General features: G+C 46.0%; 1 protein-coding gene across 1 annotated transcript in view; it reads right to left on the bottom strand.

Annotated features, from left to right (window-relative positions):
- Nucleotides 1-233: 233 nt before the first annotated feature.
- Nucleotides 234-24,881, bottom strand: part of LIMD1 (LIM domains containing 1) — a 90,253-nt gene continuing 65,605 nt past the window's right edge. Inside the window, exons 3-8 of the mRNA XM_011952655.1 lie at nt 16,437-16,504; nt 13,796-13,858; nt 8,724-8,854; nt 8,034-8,085; nt 7,143-7,211; nt 234-4,019 (exon numbers count right to left, since the gene is read on the bottom strand). Coding sequence (XP_011808045.1) covers nt 3,882-4,019; nt 7,143-7,211; nt 8,034-8,085; nt 8,724-8,854; nt 13,796-13,858; nt 16,437-16,504 — 521 coding nt within the window. The 3' untranslated portion in view covers nt 234-3,881. The remainder of the gene's footprint in view (nt 4,020-7,142; nt 7,212-8,033; nt 8,086-8,723; nt 8,855-13,795; nt 13,859-16,436; nt 16,505-24,881) is intronic.

The raw sequence follows: 24,881 nt of genomic DNA, 5'->3' as shown, positions 1-24,881 counted from the left end.
CTCTGTTGCCCAGGTCGGAGTGAAACGGCACCATCTTGGCTCACTGCGACCTCTGCCTCCCATGTTCAAGTAATTCTCCTGCCTCAGCCTCTCAAGTAGCTAGGATTACAGGCATGCGCCACCACACCTGGCTAATTTTGTATTTTTAGTAGAGACAGTGTTTCACCATGTTGGTCAGGCTGGTCTCTAACTCCTGACCTTAAGTGATCCACCCACCTCAGCCTCCCAAAGTGCTGGGATTACAGGCATGAGCCACTGTGCCTGGCCTTTTCTGTTACTTTTAAAAGTTCCTTCACATAGTAAAGAAATTAGGACTGATTCTTGGCATAAAGGAGAGTACAAAAAAAAATTGTGCCAGGTACAGTGGCTAATGGCCATAATCCCAACACTTTGGGAGGTGGAGGTGGGCAGATCACTTGAGCTCAGGGGTTCCAGACCATCCTGGGCAACATGGTGAAACCCATCTCTATTAAAAATACAAAAATTAGCCAGGGGTGGTCGTACACGCCTGTGGTCCCAGCTACTGAGGCTGAGGTGGGAGGATCACTTGAACCCACTAGGTGGAGGCTGCAGGGAGCTGAGATTGCACCACTGCACTCCAGCCTGGGCAACAGAGTGAGGGCCTGCCTCAAAAAAAAAAAAAAAAAAAAAATTTGGTTTCCTGGCAGATCGAGTTTTAACAAGTGCATCAAGCAGTAATAATTTGTGGTCTTGTGCTCAATTCTCACACATGATCTTTGCAGGGGTCCCAGCAGCCATCACAGCTCGACTTTCACATACATGGGACACAGCACATAGCAGCAGCCTTGAAAGGACTGCAAAGGGGTGTGAATTCCAAACATTCTCTTAAGTCCTAACATTTCTGTTCTTCATTTTGTGTGACACAAGCCCACAGAAACAAGGCGATGATGGCACTTGAGGGTGACCAGACCTCCTCAATCATTCCATCAGCCACCTAGGACTCAATAGTAGAACCTCAGAGGACTCAGCTGAAAGAGGTTTTCACTGGAGCACTAACCACAGAGAAATGGGAAGTGCTGCCATACGCAGCCGATGGCTGGTTAGCACTGAATGCCCTTCTGTGGTGAGATGAACCAAGACAGCAGATGGGGAAATAACATCAGCGAGAGAGATGACGAATGGATCCTTATATTGCAGGTCAGACTGGGTTGTCTCTTCTCAAACCACCCAGGCAGTTTCTAAACGTCCCAAGAGAGGGGTAGGGGAAAAGAAGAAAAAGACAAAACAGGAGACAGTGGGTAAGAAAACCTAAAAGGCACGATGAGGCAAAGGCCTAAGATGAAGGCTGGCTTTGGGATCTGAAATCCGGCCACAATCCTCCTTGTTTTATCTAAAGTCCAAGAATTGTCAAAAAGAAAATCCAGGAGGGCTATTCATTCTAAATTTTAAAACCTTTTCCTCCTGGCCTACCAAGTCCTTGTGTTTGCTTTCTAGGTGCCCATAAATACAACCCCATTACAATTCTATTTGGCTAATAATTTATATTTAAAATACCATGTAGGTGGACATCTCTTCATGGCTTTTGTGCAAGGGCCTGAAGCGGGGAGAAAAACAACTGATTGGCGATTCCTACCTGGAGCCTTCTCCAGGGAAACTGACAACCAGAGAAATCTGTTGCTAGGATTTCTAGGACATCTAGAAATTCCCTTATTGTTTTTTCTCGACAATATAAAATGGTATATTTGCAAACCTATCTGAATCACCTCAATCTAGGCCGCTTTAAAAATTTCATTTAAAAATGTAATCACAGATTTTTAAACTAATTACCCAATTTGCAAACAAATCCCAGCTACTTCTGGTCTTGAACATGGAGCAAAGGTGTGTCAGTAAGGCCAACATTCTTAGGTTGACAGAGACAGGTTAACACATTGGCTGGCTTCATTCACCTCCTGCTGTGCCCACACTGAGTTGGATGACTTGATGGGAAGAGAGGGTCCCCACCTCAGGGTTCACTTCCCCAACCCCAGCGTTCATGGGTTTTCAGGAGGCTCAGCCTGTGAAAAAGAACCAATGACAATGCACACCCTGGCTGAAGTGACATCTGGCCAAAGGATTCCAACAGAATGAATTTCATCAACATGGAAAGGATAATCCACGGCACCAATTCTGTGCTTTTTACAGGCAATGGTTACCAAATGAGCCAAAACATGGCCTAGAAGTAGAGCCAAGCCCAATGAAAAGCCTGAGTTCACACGTGCTACGGGCTCCACTGACTCTGGAGCTCCACTGACTCCAGTCCTCTTGCTCTGGGTGCAAGGTGAGGAGGCAGAGTGCACACACTGGCTCTGGTGTCCCCAGCCTGGCTGGCAATGGTAAAAAGGGCTGCCTTTCTTTTGCAGCTTCTTCTAATCAAAATACCAAGGGGTATTGACCTCCAGCCTCAGGGATGTGACTTGCAGTGCAAATTTCACCTCTTCAGTGCAGAGAGTGGTCTTGAAATCTCGCCAGTGTGTGGCCCTCCCTCAGTTCCTGCCACCCTGGGGAGCCAGGATGCTGAAATGCATAAGGTAAAAGCACTGAATCGGATCTGTTCCCCGCTGACCTTTAGTTACGATCACTCTGCCCTGACCAGCTGGAGTTGGGCCTGTGTGAAGCCAGTGATTTCCAACACACTGAAGAAGCTATCTGAGTCCAGTGTGAAAGCCAAATTCCTCCTGAATCTGTGATTTGGTGAAGCTCTATCTGTGAGGTATTTTTTGTGTGTGGAAGACTGAAAGTGAAGGGAAACAACTAAAAAAACAGACAAAAGCAGTGTACCTTATACTGGTTTCTTCCAACATAATGCCTGTGCCAAGAACTGGGCAGGAGAGAAACCAACAAAATGAATATAATAACTTATCCTGAGGCACTCCCTCCCATGCTGGCTTAGAGATCTCGCACACACAAAAACACTCCTGTTTATAAGAAGCTGTCTCTCAGTATGCAGGCAGTTCTTCCCAAAAGCCCGTCATTAAATAAGCTAAAAACAGGTGCAAGCGATGTACCTGCATGGGTTCCTGAGACTTGCCTTGCAGAAGTGGCCTTCCAAGTCACTGACTCTTGAAAACTCCAGAGAAAAACAGCGCAAAGACGTGGGCAAAAAAAAAAAAAATTCCTGGTGCCTGCACCAAGTTCTTCTCCCAAAGCATGTTTTACTCATATAGGGCAAATTTCTCTCGGGGCCTCAGCTGCCTTTAGGAGAGTAAGGATTTGCAGGGGCACAGAGAATGCTGTCAGTGTCTAAGGAGGAAACCCTGCCTCACTTATTTCAAATCTTACCTCTGGTTTTCTAAGCAAATTCGCCTTAGGATACAAAGCACATATTAGAGCTTCCTTCTTGCCTTAATGCAATTAAATTTGCAGCCATTCTGCAGAAGAACTGAAGCTCTTGGGTGAAAAGAAGCCTTAAATCATGCCATGATATGTATGGGGGGAGGGGGCATTTGGGTACAGGTATTTTCCTGAAGGAAGAGAAAGGGGTGAATGTATTGGCAGCTGAGCTGTCCCTTCAAGGGGATATTGTGAAATAAGCTCAATAAGAACCTCTCCTTCAGAAGCGTGAAATGTTCCCAGAGGGGACAGGAGGATTCCTTTGTTGCAATGATGCAACCTCAGGTCATATGCTACGCACATGCTGGAGCTTTTTCCTGAGTAACCTGAGGAAAATGTGGCAACAGAGAAAAACACTTGGAAAACACACGTAGCAGGCAGGTAGTGTTCACCTCCCTGGTTAAAGGAAAGGCACCCCACACATGCTCACAGGAACTCTCCCTTCCACCCCTCCTCTTCCCCTACCCCACTCCCACCCCAGGGGCCACCGGAAGCAGCAGCAGCAACCCCGGCTCCTCATCCCCTGCCATGATGTCTGCAAGTGGCTCTGGCTAGAAGTGGTGCTGATGAAGGGCTGTGGACGAGGGTCTCTTCTCCAGCCTCTTCACATGGCAGGAGTGACAGAACAGGTGGTCCTCCAGCGGATAACAGCGGTGGCCATCTTCATCATTGAGCTCCAGACCACAGTCCTGGGAGGAGGCAGACATGTCCAGGGGAAGCAAATCAAAACAGACTGCAAGACTGATCTGAAGGTCACAGTCCCCAAAATCAGCAGAGGGTGCTGTGTTTTTCTGTATAGGCAGGAAATGCCGGTGCAGAAACACAGCTCCTGCCCAGTGGAGGCCTGTCCAACACAGGAGACACAGCCACATAACACTTGCTGTGAACCACTTAAAATGTGCTGTCAGTGTAAACGCAGATTCCCAAGACTTAGGACAAAAAGAGGATGTAAAAATATCTCATGGGAAAAAGGAATGAGATCATGTCCTCTGCAGGGACATGGATGAAGCTGGAAGCCATCATCCTCAGCAAACTAACCCAGGAACAGAAAACTAAACACCACATGTTCTCACTGACAAGTGGGAGTTGAACAATGAGAACACATGGACACAGGGAGGGGAATAAGACACACCAGGGCCTGTTGGGAGGTGGGGGCTGATGGGAGGGAACTTAGAAGATGGGACAATAGGTGCAGCAAACCACCATGACACACGTATAACGTATACCTATGTAACAAACCTGCACACATATCCTATTTTTTTCTTTTTTTTTTTTTTTATCGAGACGGAGTCTCGCTCTGTCGCCCAGGCTGGAGTGCAGTGGCCAGATCTCAGCTCACTGCAAGCTCCGCCTCCCGGGTTCCCGCCATTCTCCTGCCTCAGCCTCCCGAGTAGCTGGGACTACAGGCGCCCGCCACCTCGCCCGGCTAGTTTTTTGTATTTTTCAGTAGAGACGGGGTTTCACCGGGTTAGCCAGGATGGTCTCGATCTCCCGACCTCGTGATCCGCCCTTCTCGGCCTCCCAAAGTGCTGGGATTACAGGCTTGAGCCACCGCGCCCGGCCTCCTATTTTTTTTAGAAGAAATAAATTGTGGAGTTACAAAAAAAATCTCATGGGTAATTTTTTTATATTGATTACATGTTTAAAAGATAATATTTGGATTTTTTTTTTTCTTTTTTGAGACAGTCTCCCTCTGTCTCCTAGGCTGTAGTACAGTGGTGCGATCTCAGCTCACTGCAACATCCACCTCCCGGGTTCAAGCAATTCTCCTGCCTCAGTCTCCCAAGTAGCTGGGATTATGCACGCACCTCCATATCTGGCTAATTTTTGTATTTTTAGCAGAGACAGAGTTTCACCATGTTGGCCAGGCTGGTCTTGAACTCCTGACCTCAACTGATCTGCCTGCCTCGGCCTCCCAAAGTGTTGGGATTACAGGTGTGAGCCACCACGTCCAGTGAGATTTTTATTTATTTTTAATTTTTATTTATTTATTTATTTTTGAGATGGAGTCTCACTCTGTCACCCAGGCTGGAGTGCAGTGGCGTGATCTCAGCTCCACTGCAACCTCCGCCTCCTGGGTTCACACCATTCTCCTACTTCAGCCTCCCAAGTAGCTGGGATTACAGGCGCCTGCCACCACGCCCAGCTAATTTTTTGTATTTTTAGTAGAGATGGGGTTTCACCGTATTAGCGAGGATGGTCTCGATCTCCTGGCCTCGTGATCTGTTCACCTCAGCCTCCCAAAGTGCTGGGATTACAGGCGTGAGCCACAGCGCCTGGTCCTTGGTTTTTTATTTTTTTAAGACAGGGTCTTGCTCTGTCACCCAGAGGAGAGTGAGGTGATGTGATCCTAGCTTCCTAAGTAGCTGAGACTATAGGCACAGCATGCCTGGCTAATTTTTGTATTTTTAGTAGAGATAGGAGTCTCACTGTGTTGCCCATGCTGTTCTCAAACTCCTGGGCTCAAGTGATCCCCCTGCCTCGGTCTTCCAAAGTGCTAAGATTACAGGCATGGGCCCATGCCTGGCTGGATATTTTGAACTGAATAAAATAACTAATCTCACCTGTTTCTTTTAACTTTTTAATTGTGGCTACCAGAAAACTTAAAATGATACCATGACTTTAATTTGCTGCTCTCATATTTCTTTCTTTTTTTGAGATGGAGTCTCACTCTGTCGCCCAGGCTAGAGTGCAGTAGCACAATCTCAGGTCACTGCAACCTCCACCTCCTGGGTTCAAGCAATTCTCCTGTCTCAGCTTCCCGAGTAGCTGGGACTACAGGTGTGTGCCACCATGCCCACTAATTTTTGTATTTTTAGTAGAGATGGGATTTTGCCCACTAATTTTTGTATTTTTAGTAGAGATGGGATTTTGCCATGTTGGCCAGGCTGGTCTCGAACTCCTGACCTCAAGTGATCTGCCAGCCTTGGCCTCCCAAAGTGCTGGGATTACAAGTGTGAGCCATCGCGCCCGGCCCCTTATATTTCTTTTGGATAGCACTGGTCTAGAAAATGTGGAGAGGACTGTTGAGCAAATGTCCTCACCTTTTTCTCCTGCAGTGAACTGGGGCACCTGGGGTCCCGAAGCAATGATTCCCACCCATTTCTTCAGTGTTGGCAGTGGGACAAGTCTATATGAAGGACACCCTCGTTCTCTACTCACAAGGTCACCAAATGAATCTCATCTCCTTCCATGGGTGAATTCACTTAATTGTGGCTGAAATTTCATGGTCACCCTTCACAGGGGCTGGTGAGGGGCGATCCCTAGCTTTCCTAACAGTCATCAGGTACTAGTGCTTCTTCATCCTGGGTTGGGACACAGGGCAGGAAGGGGCAAGCGGACCCCACTTGCCTTCACACCACCAGCTGACATGCCTGTTTCCAGGAGGGGCTTCCTGATTTCCAGGGCTTGGCTGAGAAACGGGCTTCTGGCAGACAGAACAGCCTACAAGCTGGAGGGGAGGGTGTCCCTTCCCCAAATCGCACACCTGCCTGACAAATGTGGCCCCCAGACAGGACCTGAAACCCATGCTCTCCACCACCCTCCTAGCTCTGCAGCTTCAGGGATAGTAGCTCCGACAGTTGCAGGACTTGATAGTTCTGAATGTGCAAAAGAAAGACCTTTATACCTTGAGCATTTCCATTTTCTCCTGTCTACCCTAAGAACCAGCCTTCACTCCATTTCCTACAGAAGTTCTAGAGGGCTGAACCTTGCCAGAATCTTGTTGACCGCCTCTTGCCCCAGTCAATGCAGGATGCTCTTCTCTTGGATGTCTACAATGGGCTCTGGGGGCTGGGTGGGGAGGGGCCTACCTCACAGTGGTAACACTCCACATGGTAGTCTCTGTCCATGGACACGACACGGATGGTCTCATCTGAGCCCTGGGACCAAAGAGAAGCAAGAACACGCTGGAGAGACCTGTTAGGGGCCTGTTGGGCTTGATGTACCACAGGGTGGGGCCCAGGGAAGAGGGTTTTGGGGTAACAAGTAGGTGGCCTTGGGAGGAGAAGGTCATCAGGAGTACTTGTTGGAAAAAGAATACATTTAAGCTGATGAGAGGGAAAGTGGGAGGGACAGGAGCCCTTCCTTCTGGAATGTTGGAGTCAACACTGAAAGAAAGACCTACGTGGACACTTATTTTAAAAAATGAATAAAAGACAAGTCTTTCTGCTCATGTGCTAATCTAAGAATTAGTATCAAGTAAGGGAGTTTGACCTGATCATGGGGACAAACCAGCACAAGAAGGGTACTGGGGTGGGGAAGCCAGTCAACAAGGAAGGGTGAGGACGCGACTTCTCTCAAAGGTGAGGTTTTTTTGTTTTTTTCTTTGGAGACAAGGTCTTGCTGGAATGCAGTAGCACCGTCATAGCTCACTGCAGTCTCAAACTCTTGGGCTCAAGCAGCTAGGACTACAGGCACATGCCACCACGCCTGGCTAATTTTTAACAATTTTCTGTAGAGATGAGGTCTTGCTATGTTGCCCAGGCTGTTCTTAAACTCTAGGCCTCAAGCAATTTTCCTGCCTGCCTGGGCCTCCTAAAGTGGTGGGATTACAGGCGTGAGCCACTGCACCAGGCCAGAGTTGAGATTTTTTAAAGGATACCTTAAAAGATGTAAGGACAGGACATGAATCTTGTAAATGAGCCCTGGGAGATATTCACGTCTTAGAAGCCCCTGGGAGCATGTCTGGAAAGGCATCTTACCTCAGGTGGAAGGATGGGAAGCCCACAGGCTGCACACTTGGGGGCCAGCACCCTGCGGGGAGAAACAAAGCAGCAGTAAATGCACACTGTGTTGTTTCTGGGAGCAAAGCCCAGAGACAGACTCGCACTTGGAATCCACATAGAGCCTTCCTCCATGCTGCCTCCTGCCCTTTGCTCTCCTCCCTCATAGAATGTCTGGAACCTGGCTCACTTTGTGGAATATGCCTTAGTATTTGTTCCCCAGCTGCAGTGAGGACACTGGCTGCCTCTCACTCTTCTGGGGACAGCACTAACCTATTTGTTTACACCCCTCATGGTGCCTAGCACAGGCCCAGGCAAACCAAGAGTGGTGGGAACCAGCACTGCATAGGGGCCTTGTGAAGTTAGGTAATGCTGAAGCCACAGGGCTTGGTGGATTCCTCCCGAGGCCTAGCCAGGAATACGATTATTAGTTTTTTGTGCTCTGGTTTTTTTTTTACACTAAACATGATTCTTTAACCCATTCCTGTCAATGCCGGCATTGACCAACCTCCCAAGATCCCTACTGCACCCCTCAAAACCATTAAGCCTTTGCTGGACTGTGATCTAAGGGCAGCTGGCAAACACAGTTCTGTCGGTTTCCACCGCTCACTCTGCTGAGATCAGCTTGGCCTACACGAATGGGTCCTGTCTGCTCCCGTCCCTTCTTACTTGTGGTAATCTCGGACACAGTAGATCTTGTTCTCTGAGTCCACGGTGAAGGGCACCCCATCCAGACACTCATTACAGACGACACAGCGGAAACAGCCGGGGTGGTAGGACTTCCCCAGGGCTTGCAGGATCTGGAGGAGAGGCCAAGACTCAGTGGGGATTATAGGGAAGGATGGAATGGTGGAAGGGGAGAGAAATACATCAGTCCTAAGGATTACATGAGCAGTCACACACGGAGTACACTTACCCCCGAGTTTCACCTAGGAGAAGAGCAAGAGGTGATGGGGTGGGAAAGGCAAATCTGTTTAGATGAATACACAGAAGAGACCACCTAAGAATCTTTTTCCTGCAGCCTCTCACAGGGTCTCTGAGCTGGGAGGGAAAGAGGGCTCCTTTCCAACCCTCACCCAGGGCAGGAAACTCTTGCACAGTTCTTTATATGAAAGAGATGCTAAGGGAGGGATGGGCCAATCCCAGGGCCAAAATCCACCATGGAGAAGTGGGAAACGATGCAAAGCAGGGCCAGAGAAGGATCCATCCTTCCCAGATTTGGGAAGCAGCAAGTACTTGGAAAAATGGAAAGAAATTCCATGTGGAAATGGCAGAGCTCAAAAGGATCCCCTTCACTTCTGCCTCTTGGGTGCCCCTTCTTGCAGCTTTGACTCTGGAGCATGATAATTTAGAAGTTCTGACTCAACTCGATGACCTCAAATCCAAGTGTAATAAGTAAAGTTTCTCTGTTGTTGTTTTGAAATGCAATAGAGGGAAAGCCCCACAAACTTCTTCCTCTCAGTGTCATTTAATCTGGATCTGGATGGGATACCTGGAACTGCCAGAGCCAACCTGAAACCAGGACAGATCCAAGACATGGACAGCAGGAAAGAGAAGAGATGGAAAGAACATCCTTGGTGAGGTCCATAAGTAACTGAATTAACTCATCATGGAACCGCATACTTCCAAGCCTCTTTTTAGGTGAGATAAAATATCATTCCTATGAAGTCAGTGGTCCTCGAAGTGTGGCCCCTGGACCTTCAGCATTAGCCTCATCTGGAAACTTGTTAATAATGCACATTCTTGGACCCCATCCCAGATTTCTTGAATCAGAAACTCTGGGGGTAAGCCTCAGCAGTTGGTATTTTAATAGGGTGATTCTGATATATATTAAAGTTGGAGGATCATTGGTTTAGCTCGAATTGAGTCTGGGTTTCTTCTATAATTTGCAGTTGAAAGCATCTTCACTGACTTCTAGGAGATTCATTTCTGCAATTACCTGTGTCATGAAACTTAGCAAAAACAACTGAACTACAGAATCAACATGAGCAAGGTCACACCAAAACATGCATCTGCGAAGAATGTACAGAACGGTCATCAGCATCCAGCAGTGAGAGCCACATAGAAAGCCTTCAAACAGGCTGAAGAAAGAGGATTTTGGATTTAGGGAAGACTTGTCAGTACAGTGTGAGACCTGGGGGGAAAGAGATGCTGTGTTCCAGCTCCTTCCCCTGGAAGCCTCAGGCGGATAACTCCACATTGCACAAGCTCCAGCCAGGAAGGCAAGAGGAGGGCGTTGTTCTATTCCAGCTTTCCTCTGAATGCTCAGCTTTCAGGCTTCCTCATTCCCTCTTGGGTTTCACTACCCTTTGAGGGCCCTCTCAATCTGCAGTAAGGCAAAACAGGAAGAACAACTGGCTGGGCTTCCAAAACCCATTTGGTAATTTGGACCTTGGAATGAATTTTCCCCAAGATGAATGCTGTCTTGGCAGAAAGAGATCCTTAAATTAATTTAATCTACATTGTGCCTAAACTAAGATTGGAAAAAGATGCCATTTTGCTGCATTGTGACTAGCTGTAATACTTTTTTTATGTGAGACTATGCCTGGTTCTAACCTGCAAGCCCAGAATGTACCCCTCTATTAACAAAAGGGTACACAGAGAGACAATTTACACAAAGAGTTAGACAGCTGGGGTTCTGTCTAGACATTCACTACAAGTTTTCAAGTCTAGAGAAGACCCGAAAGACTGAAGGTTCAACTTCATACTATCCCATATGGTAGAGATCTCACATCAAGAGATGGAGACTATTTCCTCCTCCCCTTGAATCAGAACTGGCTTTGTGACTTTCTTTAATTAACAGAAAGTAGAAGAAACAATGTTCTGAGATTTCTGAGTCAAAGGCTTAAGAAGACTGGTAGCTTCGACTTCCTATCTCTTGCTGTAAGGAAGTCTGAACTAGACTACTAAATGATTAGAGAGGGGCCTGGAGGGTGAGAGGTCATCTTGGATGTTCCAGTTCAACTGTGCTACCAGCTGAACAAAGTCAAGTAAGAGACCCCAGTCAATGCCACACAGAGCAGAAGAATTGGCCTGCTGAACCCTGACCTAAATCCTGACCCACAGCGTGAAGCTTGATGATAAATAAGAAATCACTGTTGTTTTAAACTATAAAGTTTGAGGGTAGTTTGTCATGCAGCAATAGATAAATGACATATCCTGAGGTTATCCAAAGAAGTCTTAGGATTACTAGAACTAAGAACAGGGTATAATTGTACTTATAAATTCGGACCATGTTGACTTCATATGCACTAGGTTTGTCAGGACACTAAAAACAAAGTCAGGCCGGGCGCGGTGGCTCAAGCCTGTAATTCCAGCACTTTGGGAGGCCGAGACGGGCGGATCACAAGGTCAGGAGATCGAGACCATCCTGGCTAATACGGTGAAACTCCGTCTCTACTAAAAAATACAAAAAAACCTAGCCGGGCAAGCTGGCGGGCGACTGTAGTCCCAGCTACTCGGGAGGCTGAGGCAGGAGAATGGCGTAAACCCGGGAAGCGGAGCTTGCAGTGAGCCGAGATCCGGCCACTGCATTCCAGCCTGGGCGACAGAGCGAGACTCCGTCTCAAAAAAAAAAAAAAAAAAAACAACAACAAAGTCAAATTCTGCTAAAGAAATAGAACCCTACAGAGTCTAGAAGATACCCGGGAAGGAGAGGTAAGCATATGCAGCTTCTGCCTACCTTCCACTGTGAGCATGGCGGAAGGGCCACGTTTCCCAGGGAAGTCTTGGCTACTAAAGAGGACACGGCTCTAACAGGACTAAGACCTCTGCTGAGGTCTGTCCAAGCCTCGGTGATAGCAGATATTCACCATAAATAGGGAGGGCTCTGGGTCACTGATGTTTTATAAATGCTAGCATATAACCAGCAGAAATGAATGTTTATGTCCATCAAAGACATGCACAAGAGTGTTCACAGCAGCTTCATGCATAAATAGCAAAAAACTAGAAACCACCAAATCCCCATCAACATGAGATGGAGAACTAAATTGTGCTATATCCATACAACGGAATTTCACTTAGCAATACAAATCAATGAACTACCAACACAGGTAACAGTATGGATGAAGCTCAAAAACATATGTAATAAGACCTGAAAGCATCTATACTATAAGTTTCTATTTATATGAAGTTCCAAAACCAGCAAAATGAATTTCTGGCAATAGAAGTTGGAATAGTGGTTGCCTTTGTAGGAGTGGGGTCTTGAGTGGGAAGAGACAAGAAGGAACTTTCTGGAGTTTGGGAAGTGTTCTACACCTTGATCTGGGTGGTGGTTACAGGGGTATATGCACATGTGAAAACTCGTTCAGAGGTACACTTAAGATTTGTATCTTTGGCTGGGCGCGGTGGCTCAAGCCTGTAATCCCAGCACTTTGGGAGGCCGAGACGGGCGGATCACGAGGTCAGGAGATCGAGACCATCCTGGCAAACCCCGTCTCTACTAAAAAAAAAATACAAAAAACTAGCCGGGCGAGGTGGCGGGCGCCTGTAGTCCCAGCTACACGGGAGGCTGAGGCAGGAGAATGGCGTGAATCCGGGAGGCGGAGCTTGCAGTGAGCTGAGATCCGGCCACTGCACTCCAGCCCCAGCCCGGGCGACAGAGCGAGACTCCGTCTCAAAAGAAAAAAAAAAAAGAAAAAAGATTTGTATCTTTTACTCTGAGTTACTTCTCAATAAAAAGGTAAAATTTAAAATACTAATGATTAGAAATTATCTTCTCCAGAATGAAATTAATGAGTCAGCATAGAGAGGGATTTAACTCTTTCCAACTAAAAGTATGTTATATAATCACTTCCTCTATTCAGTATGTTAAAGAACTTCTTAAAGGCTGATTTACAATGGTGAACAATTTGACCTTGTATTCATTAACCTCATAACCTAACCCTCTAGGGAAAAACTGTCTCCACTGAAGACCTGAAACCCAAGATAACCTCAGAGAGCCAGTGACTGAGCAAGGAATGGAATGTATAAAACCTGGTCCTTGCTCTGCTGTCTCAGAACTAAATGACAGGCCCAAAAAACTCATCTTAGTAATGGTGTGAGCTGGGCACAACACAGGGAGAAAAACTTTGCTCCTCTGGCTTTCTCCATTTGACTCCAAGGTAGCTGAGATTTCTGCAGTGAAAACCGACCGTATTTAGCATCTCACCTGGATGCCACAAGGATCACAGAGAAGCCAGAGGGAGGCCAGTGTGATTCAAACAGCCCAGAGGAGGAGAAAGCATTACCGGAAACATGACATCGTGTGCTCTAGATGGTTGAAGATGTTAATTCCAATAAAAGCCAGCAATGTGGGTTCCATTAGATCAAGCAAGCTGCACTTTATAGGGACGTCTTTTTTTTTTTTTTTGAGATGGAGTCTCACTCTGTTGTCCAGGCTGGAATGCAGTGGCACGATCTCAGCTCACTGCAACCTCTGCCTTCCGGGTTCAAGCAATTCTCCCGCCTCGGCCTCTCAAGTAACTGGGACTACAGGCACACACCACCACTCCCGGATAATTTTTGTATTTTTAGTAGAGACAAGGTTTCACCATATTGGCCAGGCTGGTCTCAAACTCCTGACCTCCTGATCCGCCCGCCTCAGTCTCCCAAAGTGCTGGGATTAAGGCGTGAGCCACTGTGTCCAGCCGTAACCACAAATCAAGATAAGAAACACTGTCCTCAATTATCAATATCTTTTTTCTCTAAACACCACCTCCTCCACCTGAGATGCTGTTCTCCTCTTTGGCTGACCTACTCACCATGTCCATGATCAGATGTCCACAAAGAAAACACCTGTCAGCCGACTGCTGGAAACCAGAGTACTGCAGAAGAAAAAGAAAAGAAAGTTAAACCCAGACTGGGAAGACAAATCAGCCACCTCCCCACGAGCCAAGAGGATTATAAGGAATTTCTCAGAAAGATGTGTCACTCTGTGCAGAATTCTGTCATTGCCCAAGTACAACACAGCTGTGGGCTGAGTCACAGAATATTCTCTGCCACAAAAGCCATCACAATTACTAGTACCACTCACTCTAACAATGACTGTGTCTGGGCACCCACAGCATGCCAGGCTATATGTAAGGGACTGTATACAGAGATGCTTTAATCCCATCTCAGTAGTTCTCAAAGAGCAGTTCCCTGGCATCACTTGAAAGCTTGTAAAAAATGCAAATCCTTGGGCTCCACTCCAGACCTACTGATTTGGAAACTCCGGGGGGGGGGGGGGGGTTGGGTTCTGGCAATCTGTGTTTTCACAAGACTTTCAGGGGATTCTGATGCATTCTCAAACCACCACTCTAATGCTTACGACAATTCTGCAAGGTCTACATTATTACCCAGAATCCTCAAATAGAAGCAGAGGACAGCTCAGAGAGGTTAAGTGACCTTTTCAAGGTCACACAGCCAACAAAGGGTAAGGACAGGAATCAAATTCAACTCTGGTTCTGGTTAATACCTTTTATAGTTAGCTTCAAAGAAACTTGATAATTACCTACTTTACCTTACCTTATCTTACCTAAACACATACACACACAGAGTCTTGAAAGACATGAGGTACTCTCTTCAAAAAACATACTAGATGCTACACACTAGACTAGAAGTTTGGGTATAACAAACACAACTTAACTGGGGGAAACCTAATGAAAGGAAGGTGGGAAAAACGAAAAAGGGAAACTTTCTGCAACTCTACACCATGTGGTGGAGGTTTCTGTTGTCTGGCACCTACGCCCCATTCTGGGGGTAATAGTTCTTTATTTTCATTTGGGATCCAGCCCCCAGCCCCACATCATGTGGCTCCCATCACCATGTGGGCTGGCTCCACGCCAGGGCCCAGGCAGGGCATTGACAGACCTGGTCCCTCAGAACCTTGCATTCCTCCAGCACTGATAGTTTTTCCAAGGGTGGGCATGTGGCCCAGTAAGAGCCAATGAGACTCCAGGAGATGTCTGTTGAGGATTCCGAAGGAGGGACTGGCACTCTTGCCCGCTGGATGTGAAACTGAGAGAATGTAAACTCTGGGGTCCTGCCAACATCTGGCCATCACACAGGACCTGAGACTGAAGCTACCACTGAGACACAGGGCCAAAAACTGTGGAGAAAATGACTCCTGAGGCACTGCTGGAATAATTTCCTTTTTACTTAAGCCCGTTTGGGTTTGCTTGTCTGTTTCTGGCCAACAGCAGTCATAATGAATCAACTTTTCAGTGAAAACCAAATAGAGCTTTTCTCCAAGGGAAGGCAGGGAGAAGCTGGCCCTGAGCCCATCTCTGCATCTCACATTCCTCATCCCTGAGATGACAGGGTCATTTCAACCACCATCTATCAAGCACCCACTCTGCATGGCATCGTGTTAGAATCTGCAGGTGTGAAGGTGAAGACACATGTTCTTTCCGCCCTGGGAGCTTTCAGTCAATGGAGGAGAGACTTGTAAACAGACATAATGCTCAGGGCTAACAGTCCACAGCCCTGCCAGGGCAGGTCCCGGGCGTGGAGGCAGCACAGAGGAGCTCCTCCATTGTGGGAGCAGGAGGGACAGGAAGGCTGTTGGAAGGCTCTGGGAAAATAAAGGGGCAAGACATTGCAAGCAGGAGAAATGGCCCAAGCAAAGGCATGAAGGCATGAGGTTGCATAGGTGTGGGAAGCTGGGGAGTCCAGACCTTGGAGAGCTTCTAGCGTGCTTTCTACCCTACACATGCTGGGACCAAGCAGGCCAGGTTTATGCCCTATAAGGCCTCTTGATGCGGGGGTGTGGAGGCCATTAAGCTAGGCTGGCTGAGCCACGCTGGAGGTGTGAACGGAGGCAGAACTGTGGAAGACATGGCAGCACAGAGTTCAACGCCTGGCTGCATTCAAGGAGGTGGAGTTGAGGACAAACCTAGGAGGCAATTCTCACAGATCAGGACCACACAAGTATGGTGAGGGGCTGGTATGTGAGAGGCTGGGACACAGCCCAGGGGACATGTCCAGGGGCCAGTGGGATGCCAGCAGCTGGCCTCAGAGGTGTGGCAGGGCTAGAGCTCAGGTCTGGGAGTCATTGGCATATGGATGAACTTTCAGTCCATGGGAGAAGCTAGATTCCCAGAGAGAGTGGGATGAGAACAAGAGAGCCCAGGTCCCAGTCCAGAGGTCTAAGAGGAGGAGTCCAGGATGGTGGAAGAGGCAGAACTGCAGAAAGCAGCAAGAGGATAGGCCAAGTGACCCCACACTTTCTTCAAAGTACAAGGCTATGTGGTTTGCCATTGGCCTCAGGAACATGGCCACCCCCATGCATCTACAGAAGGAAAGGCAGGGCCCCTCTCTCCAGCAGTGCAGCTTCCCTATGCGCTGGCCCGGGTCCCCCCAGGCCCCTGCCCTCTGACTGTGGCCAGGACATGCAAGGAGAGGCTTCGGTGACACACTCACCAGGAAGTCTTCTTCACAAAACACTTTGCCGTTGACAAAATAAAAGGCTTTTCCTCTCAGCTTCCGGCCTAAGGAAAAACACACAAAGACAGGGCAAAAAAGAAAAATTTTAATATGCAGTGGAAAAAGTGAAAAGTGAAAAGCAAAATCTTTAGGCAGAAATAAACACGTAGAAACCGCCAACTGTCAATGACACTTTCCAGTTCCTAAAAGATGCCGTGGCCCTCGGTGAGAGGCAGGCAGGCTGAGGCCGGGAGGAAGGGTGCCCTGGCAGGTGCTATTTGGCAAAAAGACTCAAGGGCTGACTTGGAAGTCATCCTACACTCACCTTCCAGCACCTCGTCCCTGCTTGGAAAGACACCAGCAAAGCATTTGGTGGCGGGAAAGCAGAGGCAACACAAGAGGGCGTCTGGGCAAGTCTCTCGTGAAGATGCAGTTTCCCACAGGCATTTAGGATAGTCACCTTGGACATATGCTTCAGGACCACTGTGACCGCCTATCAGGAGAGTCCTATACATTGGTTAACTATTATTTTCTTATCTTTTTCTCGCCTAAACTGTAGAACACACACATTGTTGGAAGGATATTTTTGTTTTCTCTTGACCTAAAACGAGTAAGCAGGAGTGGGAGAAGTTCAAAGCACCCTGATTCCTTGGAGGAACTGTTGCTTCCATAAGGCTAACACAGGCAAACATCCTTTATCAGTCCCTCTCATCTCTTATGGAAAACACAATGGGGCTGTGAGCTCAAGGTCGGCAGAGGCATCATTAGGGTGTCCCGGGATCCCCTACTTGGCAGTATTCACAGATCTGAGGGCATTTCCAGTGCCAGGCTCAACACATACTCAACAGGCAATGTGGGGTCTTCAGAAACTGAATGAACTCTCCGCAAAAAGTTAAACAAGCCCTTTGGGCCAGGGTCCACAACATGAAAGTAAAATCACCAACGTCACAAACAGTGCCCGAGATACCGAGAAACCCACCAGACAAACACTGGCTGCCCTCACCTGGTGACGCCCACAAGAGGCAAAGCAGCGCAGAGCAGATAGCGACAAGACTGTCAAAGAATACTCCTCAGACCTCACAGAGGATCCTGAAAGCATCAATGCAGCGGAAAAGGCATAAAAAAGGAAGTAACTTTAACTACAAATACAAAAACCTCCAGATGGATGAAAGCCCTAAGTATAAAAAACAGAAACTAGTATAAGAAACTACAGGCTGGAATCCCAGCACTTTGGGAGGCCGAGGTGGGCAGATCACAAGGTCAGGAGATGGAGACCATCCTGACCAACATGATGAAACCCCACCTCTACTAAAAATACAAAAATTAGCTGGGTGTGGTGGTGAGTCCCTATAATCCCAGCTACTTGGGAGGCTGAGGCAGGCGAATCGCCTGAACCCAGGAGATGGAGTTTGCAGTGAGCTGAGATCATGCCACTGCATTACAGCCTGGTAACAGAGCAAGACTCCGTCTCAAAAATAAATAAATAAATAAATAAATAAAAGAAAAAGAAAAAAAGAAACTGCAAGCTTTTTAATTTTCTATTTTGTGATATTTTATTTATTTTTATTATAAGAAAAGAAAGTCTGACTTTGGCATGGAGAATGATTTTGCAGATAAGACATAAAAAGCACATCACATGAAGGTTGACTGAACAATAGACATCGAAAATGTAAACTTCTATACAAGAAAAAAGAGCATAAGCAAGGTTTAAAAGATGAAAATGCTGAAAAATCCAGCCTGCTCCCCAGCAGGGAGGCAGAGGCAAGGGTCCCAGGACAGGGCTTGAGGCCGCATGGAGAGCGTGGAGAAGGAGGAGGCAGAAGTGCTCAGCTGTCCTGGCTGCAGGTAAGACATGGAGGCGGGAACGGAGGTGCTGAAGAGCCAAGAGACTAAGGCTAGGAAAGAAATGAGGACTCTTGGCTGACCACCCACTTTCATGCCTCTGTGCTTTGCTTAACTGGATGGCCCTTTCCTTCAGACCTGGCCAGATCCTTCTGATATAGTTTAGATATTTGTCCCCCCGCAAATCTCATGTTGAAATGTAATCTCCAATGCTGGAGGTAGGGTCTGGTGGGAGGTGATTGGATCATGGAGTGGTTTCTCATGGTTTAGCACCGTCTCCCTTGGTGCTGTCGTGGTGATAGTGAGTTCTCATGAAATCTGGTCGTTTAAAAGTGTACAGCACCTCCCACTCTCCCTCTCTTCCTCCTGTTCCAGCTACATGAGGTGCTTGCTCCCCCTTTGCCTTCCGCCACGATTGTAAGTTTCCTGAGGCCTCCCCAGAAGCCAAGCAGATGCTAGCATATGCTTCCTATACAGCCTGCAGAACCATGAGCCTCTTTTCTTTATAAATTACCCAGTCTCAGGCATTTCTTTACAGAAATGCAAGAATGGACTAATACATCTTCTTTGCTGTGGTGGTCATTGCTACCAGATCTAGTATTGTCTGAATGTTTCCCCGGCCCTCCTGTTGGTTCCTATAGGACTTTTTAATACTTTGAGTATATGCTACATTCCTTGAGGATATAGCTAAGTCAGCGTCATACTTGGAGGGGAGAGCTTGGCAATACTCTAACAGAGTGCAGTACATGTTGAGTTAAAGAAAAAAGGAAGAGTAAGCCATGGATCAGAAGATGGCCAAAGCACATATAAAATGGTATTAGTATCTGGCCGGGCACAGTGGTCCATGCCTATAATCCCAGCATTTTGGGAGGCTGACACGGGAGGATCACTTGAGATCAGGAGTTTGGGACTAGCCTGGCCAACATGGTGAAACCTCGTCTCTACAAAAAATACAAAAATTGGCTGGGCGCAGTGGCTCAAGCCTATAATCCCAGCACTTTGGGAGGCTGAGGCGGGTGGATCACCTGAGGTCAGCAGTTCAAGATCAGCCTGGCCAATATGGTGAAACCCCACCTCTACTAAAAATACAAAAAAGTTAGCTGGGCATGGTGGCATGCACCTGTAACCCCAGCTACTCGGGAGGCTGAGGCAGGAGAATTGCCTGCACCTAGGAGGTGGAGGTTGTAGTGAGCCGAGATCGTGCCACTGCACTCCAGCCTGGGTGACAGAGGGAGACTCTGTCTCAAAAAAAAAAAAAAAAAAAAATAGCCAGGCATGGTGCCATGCACCTGCAGTCTCAGCTACTTGGGAGTCTGAGGCAGGAGAATCATTTGAACCCAGGACATGGAGATTGCAGTGAGTCAAGACTGGGCAACAGAGCAAGACTCTGTCTCAAAAATAAATAAATAAAATAAATTAAAATGCTATTAGTATCTAAGACACAAAGAACACCAATGAATCAATAAGAAAAAGATAAATAACCCAATGGGGGAAATGAGCAAAGGGCAGGAAGAGAAAGTGCATAGAACAGAAAACCTGTTATACCTTAGGCAATAACCAGGATTATTAATCATAACCCCAATATCTATAATAAGAAGATGCTCTACCCTATCAACAATCAGGACAATGCAAACTAGAACCACAATGAGATTCTCTCTCACTTTCATAGATTGGCAAAAATTACTAAATCTAATAGCATGTCTTGGAAGGTGTGGGACAAAAGGAGCCCTTTCACACTGGTGGGAGTGTCATCCACTGGGATGACTACTTGGGAACAATTTGTCAAGGGCCAATAGATCTGAAAACCCACATAATCCACAACACACTTCTAAGGTTGCCCCTTGAGAAGATTAACCAAATATGCATGAGGACAGACATGTATGGATGTTCACCGCAATGTTGTTATGGAAAAACTGCAAGCGTCTTCAGTGTTCACTAGATACGAGAATTGATCAATAGACAAAGAAACTGGAGCTATATTTACTGGATGTGATACCAGACAGCAGTCAAAATAAAAGGACTAGATCTATGCATATCATTATTAATTGAACTGAACACCAGTGCAAATAAGGCAAAATGCCTGAACATACACCAATGATCGTATATGTGTAAGTTTGAGCGTGCACACACATACATAAACTAGTACTGTTTTTTTGTTTTGTTTTGTTTTGAGATGGAGTCTCGTTCTGTCACCCAGGCTGGAGCACAGTGGCACAATCTCGGTTCACTGCAACCTCTGCCTCCCAGGATCAAGTGATTCTCCTGCCTCAGCCTCCTGAGCAACTGGGATTACAGGCACTCACCACCACATCTGGCTAATTTTTGTATTTTTAGTAGAGATGGGGTTTTGCCATCTCTAAAGAGATGGTGGCCAGGCTGGTCTCAAACTCCTGACTTCAAGTGATCTACTCACCTTGGCCTCCCAAAGTGCTGGAAATACAGGTGTGAGCCACCATGTCCGGCCACAAACTAGTACTATACGTTTTTTATTGATAGTCGTATATATGGTAACAGTAGGAAAATTTCAATTCATAATAGCAGCTGCCCTAGGGAAGGAAGGGAGAGGATGGGAAAAGGAATCAAGATGATTCCAATTTTTATATAACATTTTATTTCCTTTATAAAAATACAGAACCAAAGCTACAATGTAAAAATGTCTGTGCATTCTGGGTGATAGGTAAATAAGGATTATTTCCTATAGTACTTTCCAGTAGGTTTTAAAATACACACACAATTTTTATATAATATTTAATTTCCTTTATAAAAAATACCAAACCAAAACTACACTGTAAAAATGTCTGTGCATTCTGGGTGATAGGTAAATAAGGATTATTTCCTATAGTTCCTTCCAGTAGGTTTTACACACACACACACACACACACACACACACACACATATTTTCGTGAAACACCATAAACCAAAAGGCAATAACAAACTACAGCAAACATCTATACCATATGACAGAAAAGGATTTAACTCTACTATGACAATAACTCAGGTAACATTCCCATATAAAAAATGGGTAAAGAATAGGCAGACAAACCACAAAAGAAGTATAAATGATCAATAACTATAAAATAAAATCTTTAGCTTTCCTCATGATTTAAAAGATATTGCTGCCAGGCACAGTGGCTCACACCTGTAATTCCAACACTTTGGGAGGCCAAGGTGCGAGGATCATTTGAACCTAGGAGCTCAAGACCAGCCTAGGCAACAGAGCAAGATCTCATCTCTACGAATAATAATAATAAAAAAAAATTAGCTAGCTGTAGTGGGGCATGCCTGTAGTCCTAGCTACTTAGGAGGCTGAGCTAGGAGGATCACTTGTGCCTAGAGATTGAGGTTGCAGTGAGCTGAGATCACACCTGTGCACTCCAGCCTGGGTGAAAGAGACTCTGTCCCTCCAAAAACAAACAAACAAACAAACAAACAAAAACAAAAAACCCTATGCTTTACCTATGGGACTAGCAAAGCTTAGAAAGAATGATAACCGCAGTGTTAGTAACGACACAGACAAACAGGTACTTGTTCACACTCTGCAAGGGATAGCAGAAGCTGAAACAAGCTCTTAGGAGAGAAATTTGGTATTAAAAGTCAGTGGAATTTAGAAAGTTCAGATATTTTCTCCCCAAAAATTCTGTTTCAGGAATTTATCCTAGGGAAATCATCATCTCAGCTTTATTTATAATAGCTTGCTAAAAATGAGTATCAAATGTCCAACTCCTATTAAATGATGACCCATCCACATGTTGGAATATTATGCAGCCATAAAAAGATTGTTTTCAAAAAAAGATTTATTGACAGGGAAAAATACTTAAAATATTATAAAGGAAGTATGCAAGTATGTGGGTGACAGTTATGAACACACACATATGATGGCAGAATTCTGTGTACACTCATACACATAAGATGTACGCCAAATTTGAGGTCATTATCTTGGAGTGTAAGAAATAGGTGATTTTCAATTACTGTTTTTTCCTGCAATAATTATGCATTATTTTTATAACCTGAAACGCAGTTTAATGGAGTAGGGGAATGTGGGTGGGGGTGCGTGGAAGGGACAATAGGACTTACACAGAAGGCCACAACTCTTTAGGTCTCCAAAGCTGCTCTCCTGTCCTCCCCTCAAAGTTACTGTTGCCCTCTCTTCTAGAAGGTCCCCATCCTTGAACATTCGCAGTATTTTCTGACTCTCTAAACTGGGGTACCGAGAATGTCTACCTACAGCTGGATGATCTCAGGGTTCATCAGCAGAACCCCCTTGACAGCCATGGACATTAATTTGTTATTTTACTTAAACTTTCCTCTCTATAAAGGGACTCCAGAGAACTCGAAGTTTTAGAAAAGAAAATGAGAACTAATTAGAGTATCTTTCCCATGTCTTTCCCACATCGGACACCTATCCAGGTGACAGCTGATCTGCTGCCCTCTGTACCTCCCCAGGAACAAGGTGACGAGGACACAAACAGCCCACCTGGCTGGGTGCGGTGGCTCACGCCTGTGATCCCAGCACTCTGGGAGGCTAAGGCAGGTGGACCCCTTGAGGTCATGAGTTCGAGACCAGCCTGGCCAACATGGCAAAACCCCATCTCCACTAAGAATACAAAAGTTAGCTTGGCATGGTGGCGTGTGCCTATAATCCTAGCTACTTGGGAGGCCGAGGTAGGAGAATCGCTTGAACCTGGGAGGCAGAGGCTGCAGTGAGCTAAGATCGTGCCATTGCACTCCAGCCTGTATGACAGAATGAGACTTCGTCTTGGGGGAAAAAAAAAAAAAAGACAGCCCACCTAAGAGGAGCTGCTCAACCAGAAAGCAAAACTATTCACACACTGTCTGATCACAAACAAAGTCCAAATCTTTATTTGTGGAGCTCCCCAGTTTCACCGTTTCCTTCTCGGAACTCCGGCAGGGTAAACTCATTTCTGATGAGAGGAAAGGAGGTGGGGCTGCAGTTGCAGACAGGGTCCTTAGAGGGAGCGAGGGGGCCACCAGGAAACGGCGCAGGACTTCAGAGCTTGGGCTTCTGATCCAGTATATGGAGAACACAGCAAAACAGCACTCTGGTTCCAGGAATGGGGTTAGCAAGTTCTAAGGAATCTGAGTTGGAAATCAATGTTTTGTGTAATAGGGCGAAGATCACTTCTATTCCAAAAATCACAGAGGAAGATCACTGAATAAGCAGAAGCACTGAACCTTCTAGTGTTAAGAAACAAATTAAACAGGAGCTTTTTCACCCATGAGATCAACAAAGATTTTTTAAGAGTTTGTGATTGTTGTCACTGCATATTTCCATAAGCTACTGCTGAGAGTGTAAGATGATAAACTCTCCCTGGAAGGGAAACTTTAAAATGTTTATCTCTGACTCAGTGAGGTTATCTGAGACAGTTTTGGGAAAGAATTTTAAAAAGTGAATAAATATTTACTTAGATCCAAATTGGCAGCCCTAGAGGAATGGTTACATAAACTAGAGTACATATACATGATGAAACGTTACATAGCTATTTAAAATGTCGTTTAAATAGTGTTTTAGTGATACTGGAAAATGCTTATACTACAGAAGGATAGCATATATATGTTTGGGGTTTTTTTGAGATGGAGCCTGACTCTGTCACCCAGGCTGGAGTGCAGGGGCGCAATCTGCAGCCTCAGCCTCCCAGGCTCAAGGAATCCTCCCACCTCAGCCTCCTGAGTAGATAGGACTACAGGTGTGCACCACCACAACTGCCTAATTTTTGCATTTTTTGTAGAGACAGGGTTTCTCCCTGTTGTCTAAGGCTGGTCAACAACTCCTGGGCTCAAGTGATCAGTCCATCTCGGCCCTCCAAAATTCTGGGATTACAGGTGTGAACTACTTCACCCATACTGAAAATACATTAATAAGTGAAAAAAGCAAACTTGACAAGTGTATTTATAAAGTACAATTCCATTTCAGTAATTTGCAGATACCATTGATATGCAAAAGGGAAAAAAACCAAACAGTGGTTAACACTGGTAGAAGTATAACAGTGAAACATCACTTTCCACTCCATATACTTTAATATTTTAAATTTTCTTTCTAGTATTAGGTACAGTGACAGATGGTAGTAGAGAGAAATTTCACTTTACTTTATACATTTCTATATTAAATTTTTCTAGAGATATGTATAATATGAAAAACAATACTTTTAATTTTAAAAGAAAACCCTTACGTTATAATGTGAAAAGTAAAAAAGCAAGATTTAAAAATTGTGTATCTCAACTATATAAAGAAGAAATTCAAAGAAAAAAGACTGGAAAGGAAATCTGCCCATGAGTGGCAGCGTCTCTGAGTGGACATATTTAGAATCTGCATGGTAAGGCTGGGCACGGTGGCTCACGCCTGTAATCCCAGCACTTTGGGAGGCCAAGGCGGGCGGATCACCTGAGCTCGGGAGTTCAAGACCAGCCTGACCAACGTGGTGAAACCCCATCTCTACTAAAAATACAAAATCAGCCAGGCGTGGTAGGGCACGCCTGTAGTCCTAGCTACTCAGGAGGCTGAGGCAGGAGAATCACTTGAACCCAAGAGGTAGAGGTTGCGGTGAGCTGAGATCAAGCCATTGCACCCCAGCCTGGGCAACA

The sequence above is a fragment of the Colobus angolensis genome, unplaced genomic scaffold (assembly GCF_000951035.1).
Source record: "Colobus angolensis palliatus isolate OR3802 unplaced genomic scaffold, Cang.pa_1.0 Scaffold344, whole genome shotgun sequence".
Taxonomy (NCBI): domain Eukaryota; kingdom Metazoa; phylum Chordata; class Mammalia; order Primates; family Cercopithecidae; genus Colobus; species Colobus angolensis.
This window is presented reverse-complemented; position numbering and strand designations above follow the sequence as displayed.